Source organism: Furipterus horrens, unplaced genomic scaffold (genome assembly GCF_987537825.1).
Source record: "Furipterus horrens unplaced genomic scaffold, mFurHor1.1.pri manual_scaffold_5, whole genome shotgun sequence".
Lineage (NCBI taxonomy): Eukaryota > Metazoa > Chordata > Mammalia > Chiroptera > Furipteridae > Furipterus > Furipterus horrens.
In genome coordinates this window covers 183,622,915-183,645,447 of record NW_028327175.1, presented here as the reverse complement: position 1 = coordinate 183,645,447, position 22,533 = coordinate 183,622,915, and the positions used below count along the sequence as shown (strand labels likewise).

Genomic DNA, 22,533 nt, shown 5'->3' with positions numbered 1-22,533 from the left:
AATTGCCATAGCAACAACAGACAGAGCGAGAGTACCAAGTAGGACATCTCCACTTCTCAGATGGGCAAGGTGGGTAAAGAGCTATGACAGCTGCCTCACAATGAGCTCTCTGGAAGGGGTCCAGGGTTTGGGGTCATCTCTATATCCATTCATTCCATCATTTGTCCAGTCATGTATTTGCTTATTCTCAAAACACTTGAGTGGCTACTATGAGCCAGGCACTGTGCCAGGTGCTAGGAAAACAAAGTTCAAGAGAAACACTATTCCTGCCTCGAGGGAGCTCCCAGTCATGAATGGCCAATTACCACTTAGTGTAGGATGGAATTTTAAAAATACCTACTACTCTTACCATTTACAGAGTTCCTCATTATGCATCCTGGTATCTTCCCCATATGGCAGAAATGCATAGAAACACACACACATACACATACACATCCTTTGAGTGTTTTTCTAAACCCCTGAGCATAACCCAAATAGTCCAGGTTTTGCAAAGGTTGCTCCTGCTAACAGATACCCATCCTCCTCTCTTCCCAGCCCCCTAGTCCTGTCCTGCTGGGAGAGGGGCTCCCATGGGTGGGCAAGCACCGTCAGAACCTTCCTCACAATTGCTTTGTCCTCCTCCGCCTCACAAACCTACTAATGGCTTGTTGGAGCTGGCTCCCAGCCAGGGCGCTGACTGCTGTTCTTCAACAATGCCCTCTGGAGGGAGGCTGGGGACCCTGGCCATCTGCAAGGTGAGTGAGTCTTGGTCCTGGTGGATCCTTGGGAGGAAATGACAGGGCACACTATCCCACAGTTCTTGCCTGGAGCACGTGTGTAATTGTTCTTTCCAAGAGCAGCACGGTCCTGGGTCACTTGTGTGTCCACACAGCTGCCTGATAGCTGGCAGACCTGTGGGCTTTTCAAATCCCTCACACTTTAGCCCTCCAAAGGAGTTAATGCTCTCCAAGAGGGCAGAGAAGGGATGTCCTGAGTACTCCTCCATAACATGGGGAAGGGTTCTGAGTTTACCATCGTCAACAACCTGGCAGAACTTCAGGATTCACCCTATGGGGAGTGGAGAGGGATAAATGTCCCAGCTTCCAAGGGCTCATGGGTCATTTGAGATTAAATCTGGACACATAAAACAACCAGAAAACAGCTCCAAACCATGAATCAACCTATGTATAATGTAGGACACTTTATTCCCAGGTGATGGAAGAATGAGCACAGAGTTCAAGTCGGTTCATTTGCAGAAGCCTTGTCATGGCAATAGAGTTGCCTGCCATTCACTGAGCGTTTTCCCAGCAGGTGCTAAGCCCTTACATGGTTGGCCCCATGATTTCTCCACAATCCTCTGAAATAGTCACTCACTGATCCCATTTTATAGACTTAAAAAAAAAAAAAAAAAAAAAAACCCTGAGGCTTAGATTGGTTAAGTAAATTACTCACAAAATTGAATAACACAGGTAGGATTTGAACCTGGTATATCTGAGCGCACAGCCCTGTTCTTATTCACTATAGTACATCACCTCTTTGCACAAAGAATTTTGATCTGAACTTTGCAAGACAAAAAGCTAGTCAAAAAAAAAAAAAAAAGAAACCCAAAACCAAAGGCTGCTCTGATGAGGAAGATTAGAGAGTGAAGGAAACAGCATTTGCAAAGGCTCCAGAGCTCTGGCAAGTGAGAAAAATATTTGAGAAGACCGCATATCCAGCCTTTCAAGGAGTCACAAATGAAAATGACTGGGAAATGGGCCTCCTGGGTAGGCGGTGCTCTGTGAGGCTGGAGCTGGAGACCAGTCACTGAGAACCCCCTTAGGCTGGGTATTTGTTTTTTTGCAAAGACTTTATTTAGATAACAAATGGAACATAAACCACAGAGGAGTCAAGCTTGGTTGTTGAGGCAGAGTCACACAGTCCCCCTCCCTCAAGGTCATTGCCTTTGATAAAGGAAATGTGGATTGGGCAGAGCCTGAAGTGGGGGGTGATTCAAGGGAGAAACCCTCTGCCCCACCCCACCCCCGATAAACCTTCAAGGAGCTAGGTGGCAGCAGGCAGGCAGACCCTGCAGCCCTGAAGGGAACTTTCTGGCTCATACCTGATCCTTTAGAGTTAATCCACTCAAACACTCACAGCCACTCTGTTGTCTGAGATCAGAGAAATTGAGAGCTGAGGGAATTTCAAGTCATATATAGTACCATCACCCCCCGCCCCCACAGCCACCCCCCACCACCATGTATGTCAGGGTGTAACTGGACTCAGTCCAGATGGCTCCAGTGTAGAACTCCTAAGGAAGGGAGCTCTACACAACCTCCTGTGTTCATGGATTCAGATGTTAATATCATCTATACAATGAGGCCCTTTCAAATGCTGTCCTTGGGTGAACTTTAATTCCTTAAATTTAACATGCTTTTTTAAACATATACACTAATTATTAAAAGTGGTTATCGCTGAGACAGGGGATGATGAAATGCCTCCTATTCTATCTCACTGTATTTTTTTATCACCCTGATATATTATTGCAGCCACTACCACCCCCAGCCCCCAATAAAACTGGTATTTTAAAAAGCTCCTCATGGAGCATTATTTAATTTCCTCTTTCCTCCAGGCTAACTCCTAGTTTCATCCAGAGATTGACAACCCAGATTCTTCTGTGGGTGGCATTAAAAAAAAAAAAAAAAATGAGAAAGAAAAAGTGATGGGTGGAAGGCAGAGCAGGTGACTGGCAAAAAGCAGAGCATGGTTGGCGGGAAGGCACTCAACTCCCAAGCTGGGCTGTGGGTGGCCAGCCTGCAACCTCTCCCACAAGCACTGTCCCCATGCTTTATTTCCTGGTTCTTCAAGCTTTCTAAATTAGTATGTGGAGCCCCAAAAGAAAACGTCTTTGGTTTTGGCCGTCAGAGGCATGTCATTATCTGTTGTGCTGACAGCAATTTTGGTCCCATGCTGAACACTCACCAGCACACAGGATTTATACCTGCAAAGACTGATCGGCCCCTTCGTCCTAGGAGAGGCCACAGAAGCCAGGCAAAGATCCCAGGGAAATGTGACTCACAGGCCTCACTCTGCTTGGCTTGGGCGCCATGGCAACATGGTGCCCCATCCTGAGCAGATGGCACAGCAGAAGGCCCCTGTCACACGGCGCCTGCTATGGCAGACCAGGCCACCTGACCAAGCAGGCTTGCTTCTGTCCAGCTGGCATGGAGTCACACTGGTAACTATTTACATGAGTCAAAATCCACCCAGAGGCAGCAGATGGCCAGGCCAGGCTGAGACATGGGGGGAAATAGGGTTGGGTTGGGCTGAGTCAGAGGCAGGAGCAGCAAATAGCGCCTCTGTGAACACAACAGTTCAGAACATCACTCCTGTTGCTGCCTGGCCTCTCAGCCTGGCTAGAGGCGGAGCAAAGATTAGGCGTGAACAAAGCTAAAAGGATCACAGGCTTATTCCTAGACAATGAGACTAAATGGCATTGGAGAGGCCTGCCTCATTCCTGGGGCACCCGCCAACACACCAGCCCGTTCTTATAGGCTCTTGGACACCTCCTGTGGTCAGAGCCAGCAGAGGGGCCATATCAAGCTGAGACAAGCTTCCCCACAGAAAGACTGCAACTCCAAAACACTAGGTCTAAGACTGCAACCAAAATGAGTGGAGGGATCAGGAACTCCTGTGTCTTTGTCATCTTTGTCATCTCTGTCATCTCTGTCATCTCTGTCACACAGATGTCCCAGGGCTTGGTACACAACAGGCAACCAGAGGCATTTGTTATGATAAATTGAAAGTGTGTGACGCAGACTCAACAGAGTGACCTTTGCCTCTAACTGGGTTTGGGACATGTGTATTTTTTTTAAGGCAGGATGTCGGCTAGAGAACATTTTGTGATCCATCCTGAGTTCTGACAGCACCGGCAAAATTCTGACGTCATTTGTCCAGGGTGATAACGGGTGTTGCATTTCCTGCTTTAGAATTCTTTCAGTCATAAGACCCTTGGTGTCTCCCAGGCCCACAGCCAAAGTCTGAATGAGAATGATATTCATGCACACTCACGTGGACTATAGCTTTCATTTGCCAAGTAGAGAGAATTTGAACTCGGAGTGTTTTCTTCTTCCTTTTCCTCTCTAGCTTTCCTCCCACCAGGGAGGTTGTGGAGGATGCCAGTCCATAATGACAAATGTCAATGATGGGTAGGCCTTGAACCTCAACACCAGCATCAATAATCTGGAAAACAAACTGGGCCAAAGGCCAAGGGGCCAAGAGGCACACAGGCTCCTAAAATGTACTTCGACATTAGCATTGGGTACTAGATTTCTAAACAATCCTTAGAAGCTATGGGTTAGAAGAGTCATACAAGTGATTATCAGAAAGAATACCTTTTCTGTCCCCTTGTTTATTGGGAACGTCTAAGAAAATGAACAGAGATTGATTGATCCACCCAAACAATTCCTGATACAGAATCACAACATGCTTGAGAATTCTGGGTGGTAAGGCTCAGCAACTAAGCCCGTAGTCAAAGGCATCAGGGTGGTTTTGAAAATAGAGATTCAAGAAGCCCAGGAAAATGTTCTTGTCTATGAGAAGAGCGCATACTGCAGGGTCCTGCTTCATAGCTGCTATCCAGAGCTGAAGTAACGGGGTGTGGTTCACGCAGCTGCGGGACAAGAAAGAAGTGTTAGCTCACCTGAGGGGAGAGGCGGCAGGACAAATGGCACACGTCACTTTTTACTTTTTAGATTTACAAGATACAAAACAATGGGTTTCTTAGGACAATAAAGTTATCTTAGTTACCTTATTATCAACTGAGCATGATCACTTACTAAAGGAAAATCTTATTTTTGGAATACCTGTGCTTTTGAATTGTGTAAGTTACTATTGATTTTAACAATACAGTGAAAATATTTGTGGGCGGATTGCTTTAGAGAACTAAGGTGCCTGTACCTCACTCTTTACCAACAAAACGACAACCCTCTGAAAGAGACATTCTTCTATCATTCTCGTATTTTACTTTAGTGGGTTTGAAAAAAACAAAAACTAGTCATTCCAAACATTTTTTTTAATGAGAAAAACAATCATCAAACTTTGAAATAATGAAGCTGAGTTTAGGTCTAGAATATGGCAAGGGACTTGCTCAAAATAGTACAACTGGTTAGTGGGAAATCCTGAAGCAGAGGTGAGGGTTATCTGTAGTTCAGTACTCTGTCCCCAGAGGAGACAGGTTTTCACGATGTTTATGTTGAGACAGAGTTTAAAATATCTAAATATGTTAACTCTGATCTTCACTCCGAGACAGCCAAAGTGGGGCATGCAGAGGGCTCCTGGGTAGAGTCAAGCCTGTGCATTATAAGGGCGCAGATGCAGCTCTGGCTGGGCAGGACCAGATTCCCAAAGGCTAGAATTGTCCAGCACCCACTATGTGACTGGCTGGGATTAGAGCAGGTGCTAGCCATTGTGCTCTTAGCATTGTGACAACAAAGCATGTGTTCTGCCAGGGCCCCTGCGCGGCCCCCTGAGTCTCCCAGGCAATTTCTTCTACTTTAAATATCCCTACTTTTCCATGGTGGCCATTTCATTTGTTCATTTTAACATCAAGCATCTATTGCTTTTAAAATCATTTATTTTTTAAAAATATTCCTACCCAGGGAAGATTCCTCAGAACTAAGAAGTGAGTAAAGTGTATGGTGTCCACTGTGGGACTCAGCAGGTCTAGGTGCAGGGCCACCGAGGGAGCTGCAGATAAGTCACCAAATCCCTGTGACTGGACGCACCAACTGCTTCCACCACTGGCCTGAGTCTGGATGGGCTGGTGAGCACAGTGACTCTGAAGCACTGCGGGGTCTTATTAGCAGAAAAAGGGGGAAGTTTGGGTCCACAGACAGTGGCAGAAGAGCACAGATGCATTTTGAACAAGGAAACAGTTTAAAACCTGATTTCATTTCACAGGCATCATGAAACACGTCCGAAGGAGGATAAACGGCACATAGACCATTTCAAACACTGTTACCCAGTCCAGCCCCAGGAATTTGTGACCACGTGGTCGAATATCTTACTCAGCTATTCCATATACATCCAGTCGCTCAAACCAGGGCCAAAAGAGGTAATCAATCATGGATATACAGGGTCCACCAAAGAAGACACTGTTCTGATAGCTAAGAATCTAAAAGTTTAAACAGAACAAAAGCAAGTTAATTTACTGATCTGCTGGCATAGTTATGGACACTAAATACAAATATCAAATTAGTTTCCACAGATGGTGAACTTAGGCTTTGCTTCTCCTTTGATTTGTTAGGTGAGTGCTTTCCTCCCTTTGCCTGAGGATTCCTCCACTTCCCTTAGGGTAATACTCACTTTTTGGAGAATTTGGAAGGACTACCCAAGCAGAGGAAGCCCAGCCCCTCCCTCTTAGCCTGGAGCAACTCAGCTCCTGGAGAGGGGTGGCCTTGTCTCAGGCCAGTGCCGCCCACTACTGGGAAAGAGGAGGGCCACAGTGGGAAGCCTACTTATTACAGTTGTGACCCCCATTCTCCAGGACCCACTTTATCTGTAATCATCTAATCCCAACATTGTCTTTCTATCATATTTTCTTTTTTATTTGAGCTCTTTGACCTTCACATTTGTTGGCCACTCAACATTATCAACCATTTTTTAAATCCTCACCCAAGGATATTTTTTTATTACTGATTTGAGAGAGACAGACAGACAGAGAGACAGAGAGAGAGGGAGAGATGCATTGATGTGAGAGAGAAGCATCAATCAGTTGTTGTCCATACACACCCTGACCAGGGATGGGATCCACAACCTGGGTATGTGCCCTGACCAGGAATCAAACCCACAACCTTTTGGTATACAGGATGATGCTTTAATCAATTTAGCCACCCAGCCAGGGCTCAACATCATCATTAAAATAAAATTTCTCATTCCCACATGGGACAGCCACCCAGATAGAGAACAAACTCTTAGCAGACAGATAGCCAAAGACAAAACAAAAAACAAAAAACAAAAGTGCTTAGCAGAGATTATTGTTCAGCCCAGTCTTCCCAAAGAGAAAAGTATGGTGTTAATTACCTAGTTAAATTAATCAGATGACTCTCTTTGACCCATATAACTCATACTTGACTAAATACTTCCCTATAGCTATAGATCTAGATTCCTTTACTCTTAATCTAGTTTTCCATATTCCTATCTTTATCAATCAGGTTTAATTCTTCATACTCTGGCCAGCTGTTGACTCAATGATGTATCTAGGGCTGTAGTTAAGAAGGCAAGTTCTGAAGCCAGCACACCTGGGCTCTACCTCCAATTCAACATGGAACTCAGGGCAATTGATGTACCTCTTCTTCCAAGCCTCGGTTTTCTCATTGCAAAATGGTGGGAATGTTAGTGCCCACCATGCATGAATGAACATGAGCTCTTGTGATGACAAAGCACAGAAACCTGGAAGGTTACATCTATAGAAAGCAAATCCACCCCTGATGTAAAGGATCAATGAAATCCCACAATCCTTCTCAGAGGAAAAAGCAAATCTTGTGGCCCTGAAGTCTATGTCTTCATTATATCCTAGTATAGGACAGAAAAATCCCCCTGACTGGTGTCCTGAAAGTCTGAAAAAATGTGAGGTGGCATCACTTTGCTCAAACAAACTAACAGGCTGGTCCAAAAACAGCAGAACCTTGCCCATGAAAACTCAAAACAGAGGCTATTTTCAGCCAAGTATAAATAAGATCTGGCTTACAGAATAAAGGAACAAAGGATTCCAGAAAGGCTCAAGCCTTCTTTATATTCAGGAATAAAAGTAATAACTACCCAAACATTTATCACTGACTTTGAAATGTATACCTCCAGCTTATTACTGGCTTTCATGGCACCGATCAGAACCAAATCTACAGGGATCGACTCTGTAATTTCTGTATAACTCCTGCTTTCTAGAGCAGAGGTGCTGTGCTTTGGGGAAAATCCTTGTCAAAACAAATCATATGTAGACATTTAATGGAACCCATGGTAGGCCCCTTGGTAAAGTAATAAGCTATTTTGAAAATGAATACTTAGTGATTGATGTTTATTTAGTATATGTTTTTAAAGCATTTTTCATCTAGTCAGATTAGAAGCCTGCCTTTAAAATATATATGATCTTATAGATATGATCAATCTCTATATAAACAGCCATAAAGTAATTCAAGCCCTATCAAGGTACTTTGTATAATGAAAAGTGAAGATAAGCATATGGATGAAAGGGAAGAGGCATCAATTGTCTTCTGCTAGCTCCTACCCCATGTCCCAAATACATGTACACATTCCCTGGCATGTCCCTTAAATCCAAGTGTGACTTGGGACCACTCATATCAAAATCCTTGGAGTTCTTGATTCAGCTGCAAATTCTTGAGCCCTGCCTCAGACAGACATTTCTTCAGCAGATTTCTCACAAGGCAAGTCTGAAACTCCCAACAGAATATCTGTCTTCCTATACACAAGCACAGAGTGCCAGCTCCTTACAGACACAGCCCAGTGATGTAGGAGAACACAATGGCCAGGCCTCCTGAGAGGTTTATCGACATCTTAGGACCCCGAATGGGAGAGCTCCCTGCAAATGCAAGCCTGGTAACTTCCAAACATGCAAAAGAACTTTTCCCCTTAGAAATCACAGAAACCATACTGGAAGAGCCTCTCGGACTCATCCATGTTACCATTTTTTTTACACCATGTTCATCACACAGAAGACTAGAGGTGCAGTGTGAAAGAAGAGTACAATAAAATGTTAAATATGAAAAACAATAAAAGGCTAAGATCTGGGAAAATAAAAGGACAGAAGCTCAAAACAAGGAAGGAAAACGGTATCAGGGTATCAAGCAAGGAGCCCTGCAGGGTTCCTTAAAGACTGGATCTGACTTGAGTTTTCTGGTAGCTGCAGTGGAGAGGAGCACATACTGGAAAGCTGATTCTTGTCTCTCACATGGAAGCATAAGAGACTCTCACTTTCAGAGAAGGACACTCAGCCCCAGGGAGTTAAAGGACCCTCTGCCAGAGCTAAGACCAAATAACCCTTCTCCTAATTCTCAGACGAGTGCCAATCCTGGTGTCACCCAACTTCACACACAGGATGCATGAGGACTCTAATCGCAGAAGCTTCCCCAAGTCTCTTGTGAATCCTTCGCTATTCTCTAAATGTAAGTAACAGCAAAAAGCTTCAGCAGATTCTGAAAGCCTCTCCTCTTCTCCAGCCAAGGGTTGGCCCAGCTCAGCTTACTGGTCAGAACTCCCTTTTTCCTCCTACTCTTTCCCACCCTCTATCTGGAGCACCTCACTGACAGGCAGGTGAGACACGCCAACATACTCAGGGCGGGAGAGCTTAGCAAAATTCTTCCCTTCCTGTTCTCTTCCATCGATGAGGTCTTCAGGCAATGTTACTCACATAGTTCTTCTGTGTTCTCAGTTTAAACTAGTCCCTTGCTTACAGCCAGTTAGAGCTCCTGACAACTTTCAGGGTAGTCAGAAGTAAAATAAAGAAGCAGTCTTTATTTCCAATGTCTTATCTTTCCTACATATTTTGTCATCAGAAAGGGAATGGGAAGCTGCTGCTGCTATACCTGGACCCCCTTAGCAGCGGTTATGTTAATATCCAATGTCCTTTTTGTTTTTATTTTTATTGGATGATTTTAGAGAGAGAGAGGGAGGGAGAGAGAGAGAGAGAGACCAATTTGCTGTTTCATGTATTTATACATTCATTGGTTGCTTCTCATACATGCCCTGACTGGGGATCAAACCTACAACTTGGTATATCAGATCAACACTCTAATCAAATGAGCTGCCCAGCCAGGGCACCAAGGTCATTTTTAAAAACTCTATTTTGAGTTCTTTCTGTCACCTGCCTGCCACCTGTCCTGATGTTGGCCATTCTTACTGTTGAATAGCTTCTCTCACAATGGAATCCCTCACTTTCAGAGCTGTTGTCCTTGGTATCACCAAACAAAGCAAAAGCGCTCGCTTAGAGACGCTGCTCTTCCCAGGACCCAGACCATCCTCACAAAGCCACCTGTGGGGAGGGGGCTGAGGCTCTGGCTTCTAGCCTTTGGGCTTCCCTAAAGTGTTAACACATCTTCAGTTCAGGGGATAACCATTTGATGTTCTGGAATAATAGAAAATGTATTTTTAAAATTTTTTGTTCTTCAGTTCACTGAAAAGGTACCACAGAGGGGGTCCCTTGCTTTTGGATGTGATAAAAGATAAAGAATGAGCATGCAAAGGAAGAAGATGGGACCGTCTGGTTTGACAAGGGTACACTGTCCACACCCCCTTAAGGTGAAAAGCCTGGCAGGAAGGTTCCCTCATCTTCTGCGAAAGCCTCTCGGGCTCCCCCAGGGGGACGGAAAGGAGGGTCACTCTGGGGCGCAAGTGGAAGTAAAAAAGCGCGCTGGGCTCCCCCTTGTGGCCATCAGTGGTGAGGTGCACTGACAGGAGGCACCCTGTCCGTGGTGGCACCCCCAGGAAGATCACCAGGTGGGAAGAAATCTGTAAGGTTTTCGTGGGCAGGCAAGATCACAAAGAGAAGAGAATCCCAGACTTTCTCAAACCAGTCATTCTAAAAGGCTTCAGTCTACAGTCCCAGACTCTCGGATTCAGCTTCAATAATTGCCTGCCCTGCACCACCATCATTTACACTATTGCCAAGAAACCCCCGGCCTCTAACGAGGACAGACAGCGTGGTAGCTCACAGCGGGCCTGCTGCCCTTGCTGCAGGAGGAAGAAAGCCGTTTTCCTTGATGGAAACAGTTCTTAAGGAGCTGAACCTCCTCTGCCCTTCCCCTAAAAGACACAAAGCCATCTGCCAATAAATCAGAAATTCAGGCCCTTATCCAAAAGCAACAGTAAAATAAATACTCCAGAAACAGAAGTCTTTTGAGTTCATAAAAGATAAGGGGAGATTCTCAAGATTTTGACTTTCAGGTCCTTGCTACACTGATATACAGCTGAGGCTGACCCAATGACAATGGACCAAGTCCTTGTAAAACAAACCAAGGGTATAGAACAAATAGCACAGATAAAATCATTTCTCCTCTAGAAAGAAGCCTTGGATGTTAAGTCTGGTAGAACATGCCCCATCCTACTGTTCATCACTTAGGGCCTACACCCCCTCAGAAGATTCAGAATGCATTTTACTGACATTTGGGGATTAAAGGACCTCCCCCAAAAATTCTATCCTGGGATCCTTTTAATGGGTTTAATTCTTTTGCCAAAATATATTTGTAAGATAGTGGTGGCAGGGGCTGGGCGCGTATAGCAGAGCTAGTAGTGCAGTGCCTGACAAGGCATATATCTTTAAAGTGTTGGATGGTGGATGAAAAGATAAATGAATATTTATCAAATCTCTGAAGGGGGAAGAGGACTTCCTGTGTATAAAAACAGTGGAAGAAATCACAACAGGAAGGACTTAGGGCACAGCATTTTTAATGTTACATTTCTGTATGTACAAAAAAGATAAGCCAAATTAAGTTATAACAAAAGACAACAAAAGCGAAAAACAGGCAAATATCCTTTATATATAAGAAATTCTTCAAAAGGAACTTTTACAATCAGCAAAGAAAATCAGTAAGACCTTGACAGACAAATGGCTAACAGACCATTTTCACAAAAAGACCACTGAGAGACGGCATAGTTTGGGGTAAATATCCCGCTTCACTAGCAATCAAATAAATACACATTATATCAACAACGAGAAATTACTCTTTCTCTCCAAAACAGGAAAACATATTTTTAAATGAAATTTGCCAAGACTGAAAAGGGGATAGAGCAAAGGGATTTTCATATACTGCTGGTGGGGGGTAAACAGCACAAGTCTTTGGGGAAGGATGTATCAACATACAGCTCCAGCCTGTAAAGTGTTCCAGTCCTTTGATCTGGTAAATTCCATTCCTGGAACTCCCACCTAAGCACATTTTCTAAAACAGAGAAAACACTTCTCATGCAAAGCAGCTGCTGCTCCCTGCAGCATCATTCATAATGGTAAAAGGTACTGGATAAATAAAATACACATGACAAATTACGCAGAATGAAAAGTTGTCATTTTTTCCATTTAAAAAATTACACATATGGTCTTCCCATAAGCAGCTTGAGGTGACATCTAAAAATGGTTTACTATTCACTTGACCCAGAAAACCCCACAAAATCATGCAAATCAAGAGATTCAAATCTTTGTGTCCACTTTAAGAACACTCACAAAACTGACCAGGCCATCGAGGTTACGCATATTTGAAAAACCACCAAGTGTCTGAAGGCTGTCACTTCACAGAAGCAATATGTGCCACTCTGCCATTACAATGGTGGAGTTGGTGGGTGTGCCCAGGCTAAACAGTGGGGCTGGACACAGGGTCCTGGCTCAAAAAGAGTGCTCCATTTTTGCTGCACGTGCTTTAAAATGCAGGGGATAATGCTGAGCTTAAGGGATGCACATTCTCTGGTCACTGAGCACATCCAGGTGAACAAAGCTCCCATGACATGGCCCAGAACCTACAGAGCTCCTGGGTGGATTAACCCACACAAGCTCTCTCTACCTCCCTGAGAAGATCCCACTGAAAAAGAGCAGATTGTTCCTAAACCAGAAGAGGAGGTTGCACAGAAGACACTGAAGAAACAAAAGCTTATGGCCCAGAAGTAAACTCAGCATAAAATAAATGATAATAGAAGTTTAAAAATACACATGTAATAGAGAAATACATTCTCATTATTTTAAAAAAAATTGAAATACAGAAAATAGTATAAAAGGCCAATGAGATGTAAGTAGTCATTGGGTAGGACTCCTGGGAAAGCCTTTTAAAGGAGCATGGACTTTTGCTATTTTTTTTCCTTTCTGTTCTTCTTTCTGAAACTTGGGTGTGATGGCTGAAGTTCCAACAGCTATCTTGTTATTTTGAGGATAAAAGACTTGCACTAAAGATGAAAGAGAAGAGAGTGAAGGAGTCTGAGTCCCTGGTAACTACATGAAGAAGCCATCAAAATAGACCTGAACTGCCCCTACCTCTGGCTTTTGTGAAATAACGAACACTTGTAAGATAAATTCACAGCAGTTAGGTCCCTTTTATTAGCAGCCGAACACAATCCCTAATCAATATAGACCTTGACCTTAGTGGCCAAAGCTACAGAAGCCATGCAGAGATACTTAAGGTATATGGTGACTCTGAGAAAGGAAGAAATTCATCATATGCCCTCCCTGACTCCCTTTCCAGGTTTCAAGAATAATTCCAGAATGGGGTAGTAGAGAGCAAGCACCTACAAGTTAAAATCAGGTAACTAGTAGCTAAACTTATCAAAGGTGGGCAGAAAGAATAAGTCTGTGAAAGCAGAGAGTATCAGGGTGACCAAGTTAGTGACCCTACATCTCTTCTTCCATTTTATATAAACAGGAGAGGGGACCCTTTTTGTACCTCTTCAAGGTTGCAGAATTCCTCACAAAGGGCTAGCTTCAGATCACTGCATTCTTTCCCGCATCTCAGTGCTACCAGACACTCCTTGGTCAAATATGGGACCTAATCAGAGGACACAGGTTTCTTAGTGGAGAAGTCCGAGGGAACTCCATGTTCCTGCTCTGTCAAAATATACAGCCAAAGCTTTGTCACTGCAGCTGAACAGGCCAACAACCACACCCAGGTTCCCCAGCTCCCTCCGAGGGGTGTCTACGTGGTTCTTGGAATCCATGCGTCATAGCACCCTGGTAAGACAAGGTGCTTTTAAAAAGGGATCTCAAGTGCTTCCTACTTGATCAGCAATTTCCATTCTGTACAATCTTAGGCAGGCACCTCACCTCTCTAAGCCTCAGTGTTCTCATCTGAAAAATGGATACAGTAAAAGTACCCACCTTAAAGGGTAAAAGAGCAGTTGTAAAGGTTACATGAGTTAAACACTATAAGGTAGGAAGGAGAGTGCTTGGCACATCATAAGTGCTCAATATATGTCAGATATTTTTATCTTATTTTAAAGAGAACTATATTAAAATTTTCTCTGTCATTTTTTCCTGTTATCAGCAGGTACCCCTTTTTCTCTTTTCTGCACATTTCCCGGACAGTTGGCATTCTTGCTCTGCATAAAGAGCAATCCCCATCCATACATTAATGTCTTTATACCCCAATATTTTTGTACTTGAAACCTTAGAAATATTCCCTTTAAAGCATCATCAGTTTTCAGCTCTTTCAATATTCCTATCTTAAATCACACAGTCATAACTATGCCATAATCATACCTCTTGAGACTGCTAGTTCAAATGGCACAGCACCTATCAGGGAAGCTTTTAATTTTTATTTTATTTTAAAGAGTTTTATTGAAATATAATCTACATACCATTCAGCTTACCCATTTAAGGTGCACAATTTAATGGGATTTTAGTGTATTCACAGATTTACACAACCATTACCACAATAAATTTTATAACATTTACATCACCCCCCAAAAGAAACCTCATAACCATTAGTAGTCATTCCCCATTACCCCTCCCATCTCTTCCTTTCTTCCCAAACCCCATCTCTAGGCTACCACTAATATATTTTCTTTTTCCACAGAGTCATCTGTTCTGCGCATTTCACATGTGTGGAATGATACCATATGTGGTCTTTTGTGGCTGGCTTCTTTCACTTAGCACAATGTTTTCAAGGTCTGTACACATTGCAACATGGATCAGTGCTTCATTACTTTTTATTGCCAAATAATATTCTTGTATGGATATACTCCCGTTTTATATATCCACTTGTCAGTTGATGGACATTTGAGTTGTTTCCACATTTTGTCTGTTATTAATAATGCTGCTATGAACATTGGTATATGCATTTTTTATGGACATATATTTGTATTTCTCTTGGATGTACACCTAGGAGTTGGAATTGCTGGGTCATCTGATAACACTGTTTTTAACATTCTAAGGAACTTTCAGACTCTTTTCCAAAGTGACTGCATTATTTCACATTCCCACCAGCAGTGTATGAGGGTTCCAGTTTCTCCACATCTTTTGCCAATATTTGTTATTGTTTCTCTTATTGATTTTAGATATTTTAGTGAATATGAAGTGGTATCTTATAATTTTGATTGGCATTTCCCTAATTAATGATGTTGAATATCTTTTCAAGACCTCACTTGTATATATTCTTTGGAGAAATGTTTACTTTTAAGACTTAATCTTTATTGTATTTTTCTCTATTATTATTTAGTCCCCTTATACCCCCCCCACTAGCAATCATCACACTGTTGTCCACATCCATGAGTTCTTCTTCCTTTTTGCTCAATCCCTCCACTCCCTAACCTCCCCCCACTAGCTGTCATTTGCTCTCAATCTATGAGATTGTCTCTGTTTTGCTTGTTAGTTCAGTTCGTCCATTAGATTCCACATATGAGGGAAATCATATGGCATTTGTCTTACTGTGACTGGCTTATTTCACTTAACATAATGTTCCCCAGGTATATCCATATTGTTGCAAAGGGTAAAATTTTCTTCCTGCTTATGGCCAAGTAAAATTCCATTGGGTAAATATCCTATAGTTGTTTTATCCGCTCATCTATTGATGGACACTTGGGCTGCTTCCAAACCTTGGCGATTGTAAATAATGCTGCAATGAACATAGGGGTGCTTATGTTCTCTCAAATTAGTGTTTTGGGTTCCTTTGGATATATTCCCAGAAGTGGGATAGCTGGGTCAAAAAGCAGATCCATTTTTAATTTTTTTTTTACTTTGCTTAATTGATTATCCTGTTACAGTTGTCCCAATTTCTTTTCCCTTTGTTCCCCTCCACCCAGTGACGCCCCTCTCTCCAGCTGTCCTCCCCCCTTAGTCCATGCCCATTGGTTGTGCATATAGTTCTTATCAACATCTTTCTTTCTACTCTGCTTCCTCCTACTATGCTTCTTAATTCCTGTACCATCCCCCTCTCTTTCCCCCCTTCCCCCTCCCAGCTGACCTCCCTCCAATATGTTCCCCATACCTATAATTCTTTTCTACTCTCATTACCTACTTAGTTTGTCTTTGCTTCAGTTCCCTAGCTTCTGTTGTTGGTTGTTGTGATACAGTTTTCATTTTAATGTTCATAGTTTTGATCCTCTTTCTCCTAAACAAGTCCTTTTAGCATTTCATATAACAGTGGTTTGGATCTGATAAACTCCTTCAGTTTTACTTTGTCCTGGAAGCACCTTCTCTGCCCTTCTATTCTGAATGACAGCTTCACTGGATAGAGTAATCGTGGTTGTAGGTTTTACTTTTCATTACTTTGAATATTTCTTCCCAGTCCCTTCTTGCCTGTAGAGTTTCTTCTGAGAAATCAGCTGATAGTCTTATTGGGACCCCTTTGTACATAACTCTCTTCTTCTCTCTTGCTGCTTTTAAGATTCTCTCTTTATCCTTAATTTTTGAATTTTGATTATAATGCATCTTGGTGTGGTTCTCCCTGGGTCCAGTTTTTTGGAACTGTCTGTGCTTCCTGGACCTGTAAGTCTATTTCCTTCCCCGAGTTATGGAAGTACTGCTTCATTATTTTTTCACATAATTTTTCAATTTCTAGTTGTTCTTCTTTACCTTCTGGCAACTCTGTGATTCAGATGTTGGCCCGCTGATAGCTGTCCCATAGGTTTCTGAGCCTCTCCTCATTTTCCTCACTTTTTGTTTCCTCTTTCTGCATTGGTTGACTGTTTGTTCCTTCCCTATGTTCCAATTTGTTGATTTGACCCCTGGTTTTCTTTCCCTCACCACTTGTTTCATATGTGTTTTCTTTCATTTCAGCAGGACTAGGCTTCATTCCTTCCCCAACTTGTTTAAGATCTGCTGTCAAGTCTGTAAACATTCTTATAACCAAAGCTCTGAACTATGCCTCAGAAAGATTTCCTATCTGCTGATCTTTAGATCAGATATTTGCTATCTGGTCAGCTGCATGGGATCTCTATCATGATCACTGCCAACCTCACAGTTTTTTATTTACCTTCGCTTCCTGGGCAGGGCTGTCACACCTCCTATGCTATAGGGGGAGGAGCCCATGCACTCATCACTACCGGGCAACCCTTCTCACCATGCTGTGGCATTTTGTGTGGGGATGGGGTTCCAAGATGGATTCTTACCACTCACTCTCCACTGAGAGACCGGGAGCCTCCTCCTCCATCCCCACGCCCTCCAGCCTTCACAGTCTGAGGCAGTGGGGTTCTGCCTTCCCTGGCATTGGAATCGCAAGCTGACAGGTCTGGCCTGCAGTCAGGGGTGCTTCCCGGGCACTTCTTACCTCCCCTTAAATACAAGTGTCTGTGCTTACCGCTGTCCTGCTGCCATCACCACAACTGCCACCGCCAGCATAGCTTGACCTCCCTGCTCTGACTTCACCCCTCCTACCCATCCAGATAAGCAGTACTTCTTTATAACTTCATATGTTGGACTTCCATGTAGCTTTATTTTCTGGAACTTCTGGTTATTCCTGGTTTTGTGGTAGTTGTATTCCTTCTTAGTTGTGGAGGGAGATGGAGAGTGTCAGTCTAGGCCTCCATCTTGGCCGGAAGTCTCAACCATTTTTAATTTTTTGAGGTATCTCCATACTGCTTTCCACAGTGGCTACACCAATCTGCATTCCCACCAACGGTGCGCTAGGGTTCCCCTTTCTCCACATCCTTGCCAGCACTTGTTTGGCGATTTATTGATGATACCCATTATGACAGGTGTGAGATGGTATCTCATTGTGGTTTTAATTTGCATTTCTCTGATGATTAGTGATGTTGAGCATCTTTTCATATGTTTATTGTGAAGCCTTTAATTTTTAATATCAGGCGTGATAGCTCTACTATAATTGCATATAAATCATTCTCCTAATCCACATGTAGTACTCTGACTGGTTTTTTAAAAAAATGAACATACCTTATAGAACAGCTCCAATAACATCTTTTGGCGAGCTCGCTCATAAGGGTCAAGTGGATACAGCTTCCTTCCGGGATAAGCATCATCCAGGTACTCACAACCAATCACAGATTCATAGATCAGCTGACATTTGCTGTTTTCCAGGACAGGAATTTGGCCAAAAGGGTGCTTTGTATAGTACCAGTCAGGCTTGTTTCTCGGGTTAATGTTGATAACTTCATGTCTTAAAAAGCAAACGGAAATACAAGACAACAAAAATGAGAAGCTTACACAAGCAGACACTCATTTTGAAAGCAGAAGTAATTAATTCATAAAATTTTAATATGCTGTACATTTCTTCAAGTGTAGTAGGTCTTTTACAGAGAAAACTATATAAAAACGTCATTGTCTTTATTCCTACAGAAAGATGTGTTAAATGCTTTCTCTGTCTTGTCTCATTTGCCCTTTGTGATTCCCAACTCCAGGAGATTAAATCTTCTGCCCAACATCACCACTAGGAAAAAGCAAAGGCAAGAGTGGAGCCCAAGAGTCTGACTCAGAGCTCACCATTCTTAACCACCACACTATAGAGTTTCATACATTTTAAAGCTTGAAAATACAAATCTGCTATTAACAGGTCACAAAAAAAGATGGCAGATGTTAGCAGTTACAAGCACAAATTCTGACATCAGACTCTGTGGGGTCTGGACAGCCTAGCTTGTACCCTTGGCTGAATTCCTTAACCTCTCTGTGCTCATTGTCCTCAATTGTAAAATGGGGATGAGAAATACACTCATGTCTTGACATCATTGTAAGGATCTAATAAATAAATATGTATAGAAGGAAACAAATGAGAATATTCTTTGCTCAGTCCAGGAGATTGTCTTAAACCGTAAAGCAGTGGTTCTCAACTGGAAGTAACCTTGCCCCATTCCCAGGGGCATATGGCAACTGAGGGAGAGGGGATTCAGATGCCAGCTAATGGGCAGAGGCCAAGGATGCTGCTATACATTAGTTCATAAACTGCCAACTTGTCACTACGAGCAAACCATCAGGCTATTGTTATTTCAAATACACAAAATAACAATAGGGCCAGTTAGAATTGGGAAAGAGGGAAGAATCTGGAAGTATATATCATATACTATACCAAACAAAGTAGGATTCCATAATTTTATTTAAAATGTCTCTATATTAGTCTGCATTTCTCTGACACGAATCTGAAACTCTGAAGTCATCCCCTAACTATGGACTCTGAGACAAGAGTCAAAAGCCTGGAATAACACATTCTCAACATTTTATTGCAGCTTAGAGGCCAGTTGCATGATGCCGTCTCCATTCCAGCAAAGGTGCTCTGCCTTCCAAATCCAGGCCTGTAGGACTTAGTCTTGCAAAATTCCTCCTGGGAAGATATGTACCCATTTCCTCAGGGATGTCAGAACCTTCAAAGCATCTCTTGATAGCAGTTCCTTCTATTTCATTCTCTGGAACTATTTGTACTTTCATTTTTTAAAAAAATAAACGTTTTTAAGCAACTACTACATGCCAGGCTATCTCTAGAACAGGAATAAAAAAGACAAAGTCCATACCCTCAACAACTTACATTTGGGGGGAAAGTGGTGGAGGAAAGAGAGATAAAAATATGCACTGTAGACACAATGAAGACAGAACTGAGTTGATCTTCAGGGTGTAGGGGAGCTGCAGTCAGCGCAGGCCTGGGTAGCGTTTGCTGTGCCCTTCTTTCATCGGTGTTACTGGGGGAACCAGCTTACCAGAGCCATCATTCAGTTTACTCTGAGTTGTCCTAAGTTTCCTGCACAGACACACTCTGCATTTCAGGACCGCCCGCTAAAGAACCTGCCCTTTGCTAACCATTTATTGACTCTACCTCGGGAAAAAGGGATAGGAAGCTCCAGATTTTAAACATCCCCTGGTGCCTGTAAGGTGCTGACCTTCCATTTCTCACCTGATGCCTTTGGCACAGAGGATCAAGCGCGTCCTGTGAGCATAAGGACAGAACCTCATGCTGTAGATTCTGATCAGGCCCTCTGAAACCGGCCCTGGGGGGTCACTTCCTGCGGGGGGGGGGGTGCCAAGAGGCAGATTAGCCCAGTGGGAAAGGGGTCACTCGCTACACTGAGACCCCAAGAGGGCTGCACACGCTCCCACTCCGGAGTCCCAGAAAGGACTTTTGCATGTCGCTTTTGTGCGGAGGAACCCTTCAAGCCGCCCCGCCCCACCACCACCACCACCGAGCTAGTCTAGGGCCCAAGGCCTGGTGTCTCCATCCCGTGGACCGCTGTCGAGGAGACTCACCTTTCCCCAGGGCCCTCCTCGCATCCTCAGCCATGGTTTCCAGGTGTCTGCGCAGCGCCCAACGCCCTCAGCCACACCACTGGGGCTCGGCGCCGCAGCGGGCTCCAAGAACAGCTATGCGCGCCCCTCCTGCCCAAATTCAGTTTTTGAATGACTAGGTTCTGGTGGGGCAGAGGGTAACTGCTTTGGGACACGGGCTGGGTAGGATAACTTAATCTGGAGACCTCACCCCAAGTCTGGAAGCCAACGTATCAGTGGGTAAAACAAAACAAACAAAACACCTGAAAAGTACCCCCTGCTTTTTAACAGGTGGTGTAGTTAGAGAATAGGCAAAGGGATGCAAACAATTGTTCCGCTGAAGGGAAGTGATATGTCAAGGTTCTCACTTAGCACTATATTCAAACCCTGGCTTTGGCACTTAGACAAGCTGTCTCTCACCTCATTGACCTTCATCTTCTTCACCTGTAAAATGAGAATACAAATAGTACCTTCTTGATGGGCTTTGAATAATGGATGAAGTCATGCAGGCCATCCTCAGTATAGCAAGAGCTCAGAATTAATGACTAATACTAGTGAATAAGAACACATTTTAAATAGCACAGTTCATTCCAATTTTGTATTCATAAAAATGAAATGCACTGCAATTCAGCTTTGCCAAGCATATTAGAATTAGAATTCAACTCAGAATATTTATTTCACCAGTTAACAGTTAAATGCCAGTTAAATAGGGGTTGCATGCTGCAGGCTACATTTCAGTAATGTGGTTTTTAATCTTACCGCTGAGCACTGGTTTCCCTGGAAAGATTTTCATTATGACCTTTGAGCTTATCCCTACTTCCTTTTTAAGACCCAGTAGGTACCTCTTTGAAATTCTCTTTGCAAATTGTCCTTCTATGTTATTATATCATGTTTACACCTCTGTTATACTGACTCACTCAAGCAAGAAACAAATGGTAACAAGACTATATTAAACCTGCTCCAAATTGGTTTTCAGTTACCTGAAATATAATCGGATCTATTTGAAAATGTGGGATTTTCACTCATGAGTAATAATAACTTAAGCCTTCTAGGAAAACAATGCCACCATGGAAATAATTTTCTCACTCTATTTAAATGAGTCTCTGTTTTAAGAAGTGGAGTTTGCATTTTTCAGTTTTTTAAAAAATTTTTCCCATACTTATCTCTGGTAGTGGCAGAAACTGGAGGACATTACTCTTAATATAAATTAAGCCTGCTGAATTTACATGAAAGATTACTGGGTGTTCAGATGTTGTTCACCGAGTTCAAAGAGTGAGATAAGTCAGAAAAAAGGCTCTATTTTCAAATGGACTTAGAATCAGGGACTTGTTTCCAGGAAGTTAGGACCAAAGGGAATTCTATGTTCTAATGTCTTTGGGACTTTTTTTTTCTTTCAGTTTTGAGATATAATTGACATACAGCTCTATATGAGTTCAATATACACCACATAATGACTTGACACACATATACTGTGAAATGATTATCAGAATCAGTTTATACAGTTACAAAAATATTTTTTCCTCATGATGAGAGCTTTTAGGATCTATTCTCTTAGCAAATTTCAAATACACCATACAGTAGTGTTAACTGTCATCATCTTGTGTATTACCTCCCCCAGGACTTACTTTATAACTGAAAGTTTGTGTTTTTTGACCACCTTCATCAAACTCCCTTCCCATCCCACCACCCACAAATCTGGGACATATAAAATAAAAATTATTGCCAAATAAAGTTGTCAGAGGAGAAACTCCATCTTTCCACCGGGGAAAGCAGAATCAAAAGGAGACTTTCTTTTTTAAGTACTTGGTTCTGCTTTCCTTTCCCTGTATCTTTTTACAGCTTAAGGGATCAAAAAATTTTTTCTTTTAAACATTTCTATGTAGTTAATTAGAATGGTGGCCCTGGCTGGTTTGGCTCAGTGGATTGAGCGTCGGCCTGCGAGCTAAGTGTCGCTGGTTCGATCTTCCAGTCAGGGCACATCAGAGAAGGAAAACTCTGACTCCAAAAAACCTCCGCTGCCTTGCGGCATACCTCTTCAGGGGAAAGGCTAAGGGAGTAAACCCCGACAGAAAATCCGGAGCCGGAGTCCCTAAGGCGGTTTGACGTTGTAGTCAACACCGGCAACTCCTGCGGCGCACCTGAAGCCAAGCTGTATTGATTCCGTCTTTCCCTTGGACCCTTCAGCTGCGAAGAGAGGGGGGGTCTGCTGCATGGGCAACAGCAGACCCTCCATACCACCCTGCCCAGGCTCTGTAGCTTCAGCTTCACTGGAGAGGACACTCCAGCGTCATCACAAGATGTCGATTCAACACGGGAGGAGACAGATACCGTGTCACTCCTGAGTCGGACTGCACAGCCATTCTCGGCGGTGCAGATAGACTCTTAAGAAGCTA

General features: G+C 43.1%; 1 protein-coding gene across 1 annotated transcript; it reads right to left on the bottom strand.

The window, feature by feature from the left end:
• Positions 1 to 3,669: 3,669 nt before the first annotated feature.
• On the bottom strand, positions 3,670 to 21,256 carry LOC150010595 (glutathione S-transferase omega-2-like). The gene is made up of 6 exons (XM_090278554.1): positions 20,123 to 21,256; positions 19,773 to 19,881; positions 17,831 to 18,053; positions 13,389 to 13,490; positions 6,027 to 6,133; positions 3,670 to 4,630 (listed from the first exon to the last, which is right to left on the bottom strand). Exons 1-6 carry the CDS (start codon positions 20,154 to 20,156, stop codon positions 4,471 to 4,473), a joined length of 735 nt encoding a protein of 244 aa, XP_090134680.1. The 5' UTR covers positions 20,157 to 21,256; the 3' UTR covers positions 3,670 to 4,470.
• Positions 21,257 to 22,533: the final 1,277 nt, after the last annotated feature.

Excerpts from the sequence above, each read along its gene's own strand:
- LOC150010595 (XM_090278554.1), bottom strand. The coding sequence starts at position 20,156 with ATGGCTGAGGATGCGAGGAGGGCCCTGGGGAAAG. Across the intron at positions 13,491-17,830 it reads TATTGGAGCTGTTCTATAAG|GTCCCATATTTGACCAAGGA; the intron begins GTATGTTCATTT and ends TCCTCTGATTAG. Across the intron at positions 4,631-6,026 it reads GATGTATATGGAATAGCTGA|CTGCGTGAACCACACCCCGT; the intron begins GTAAGATATTCG and ends CTTGTCCCGCAG.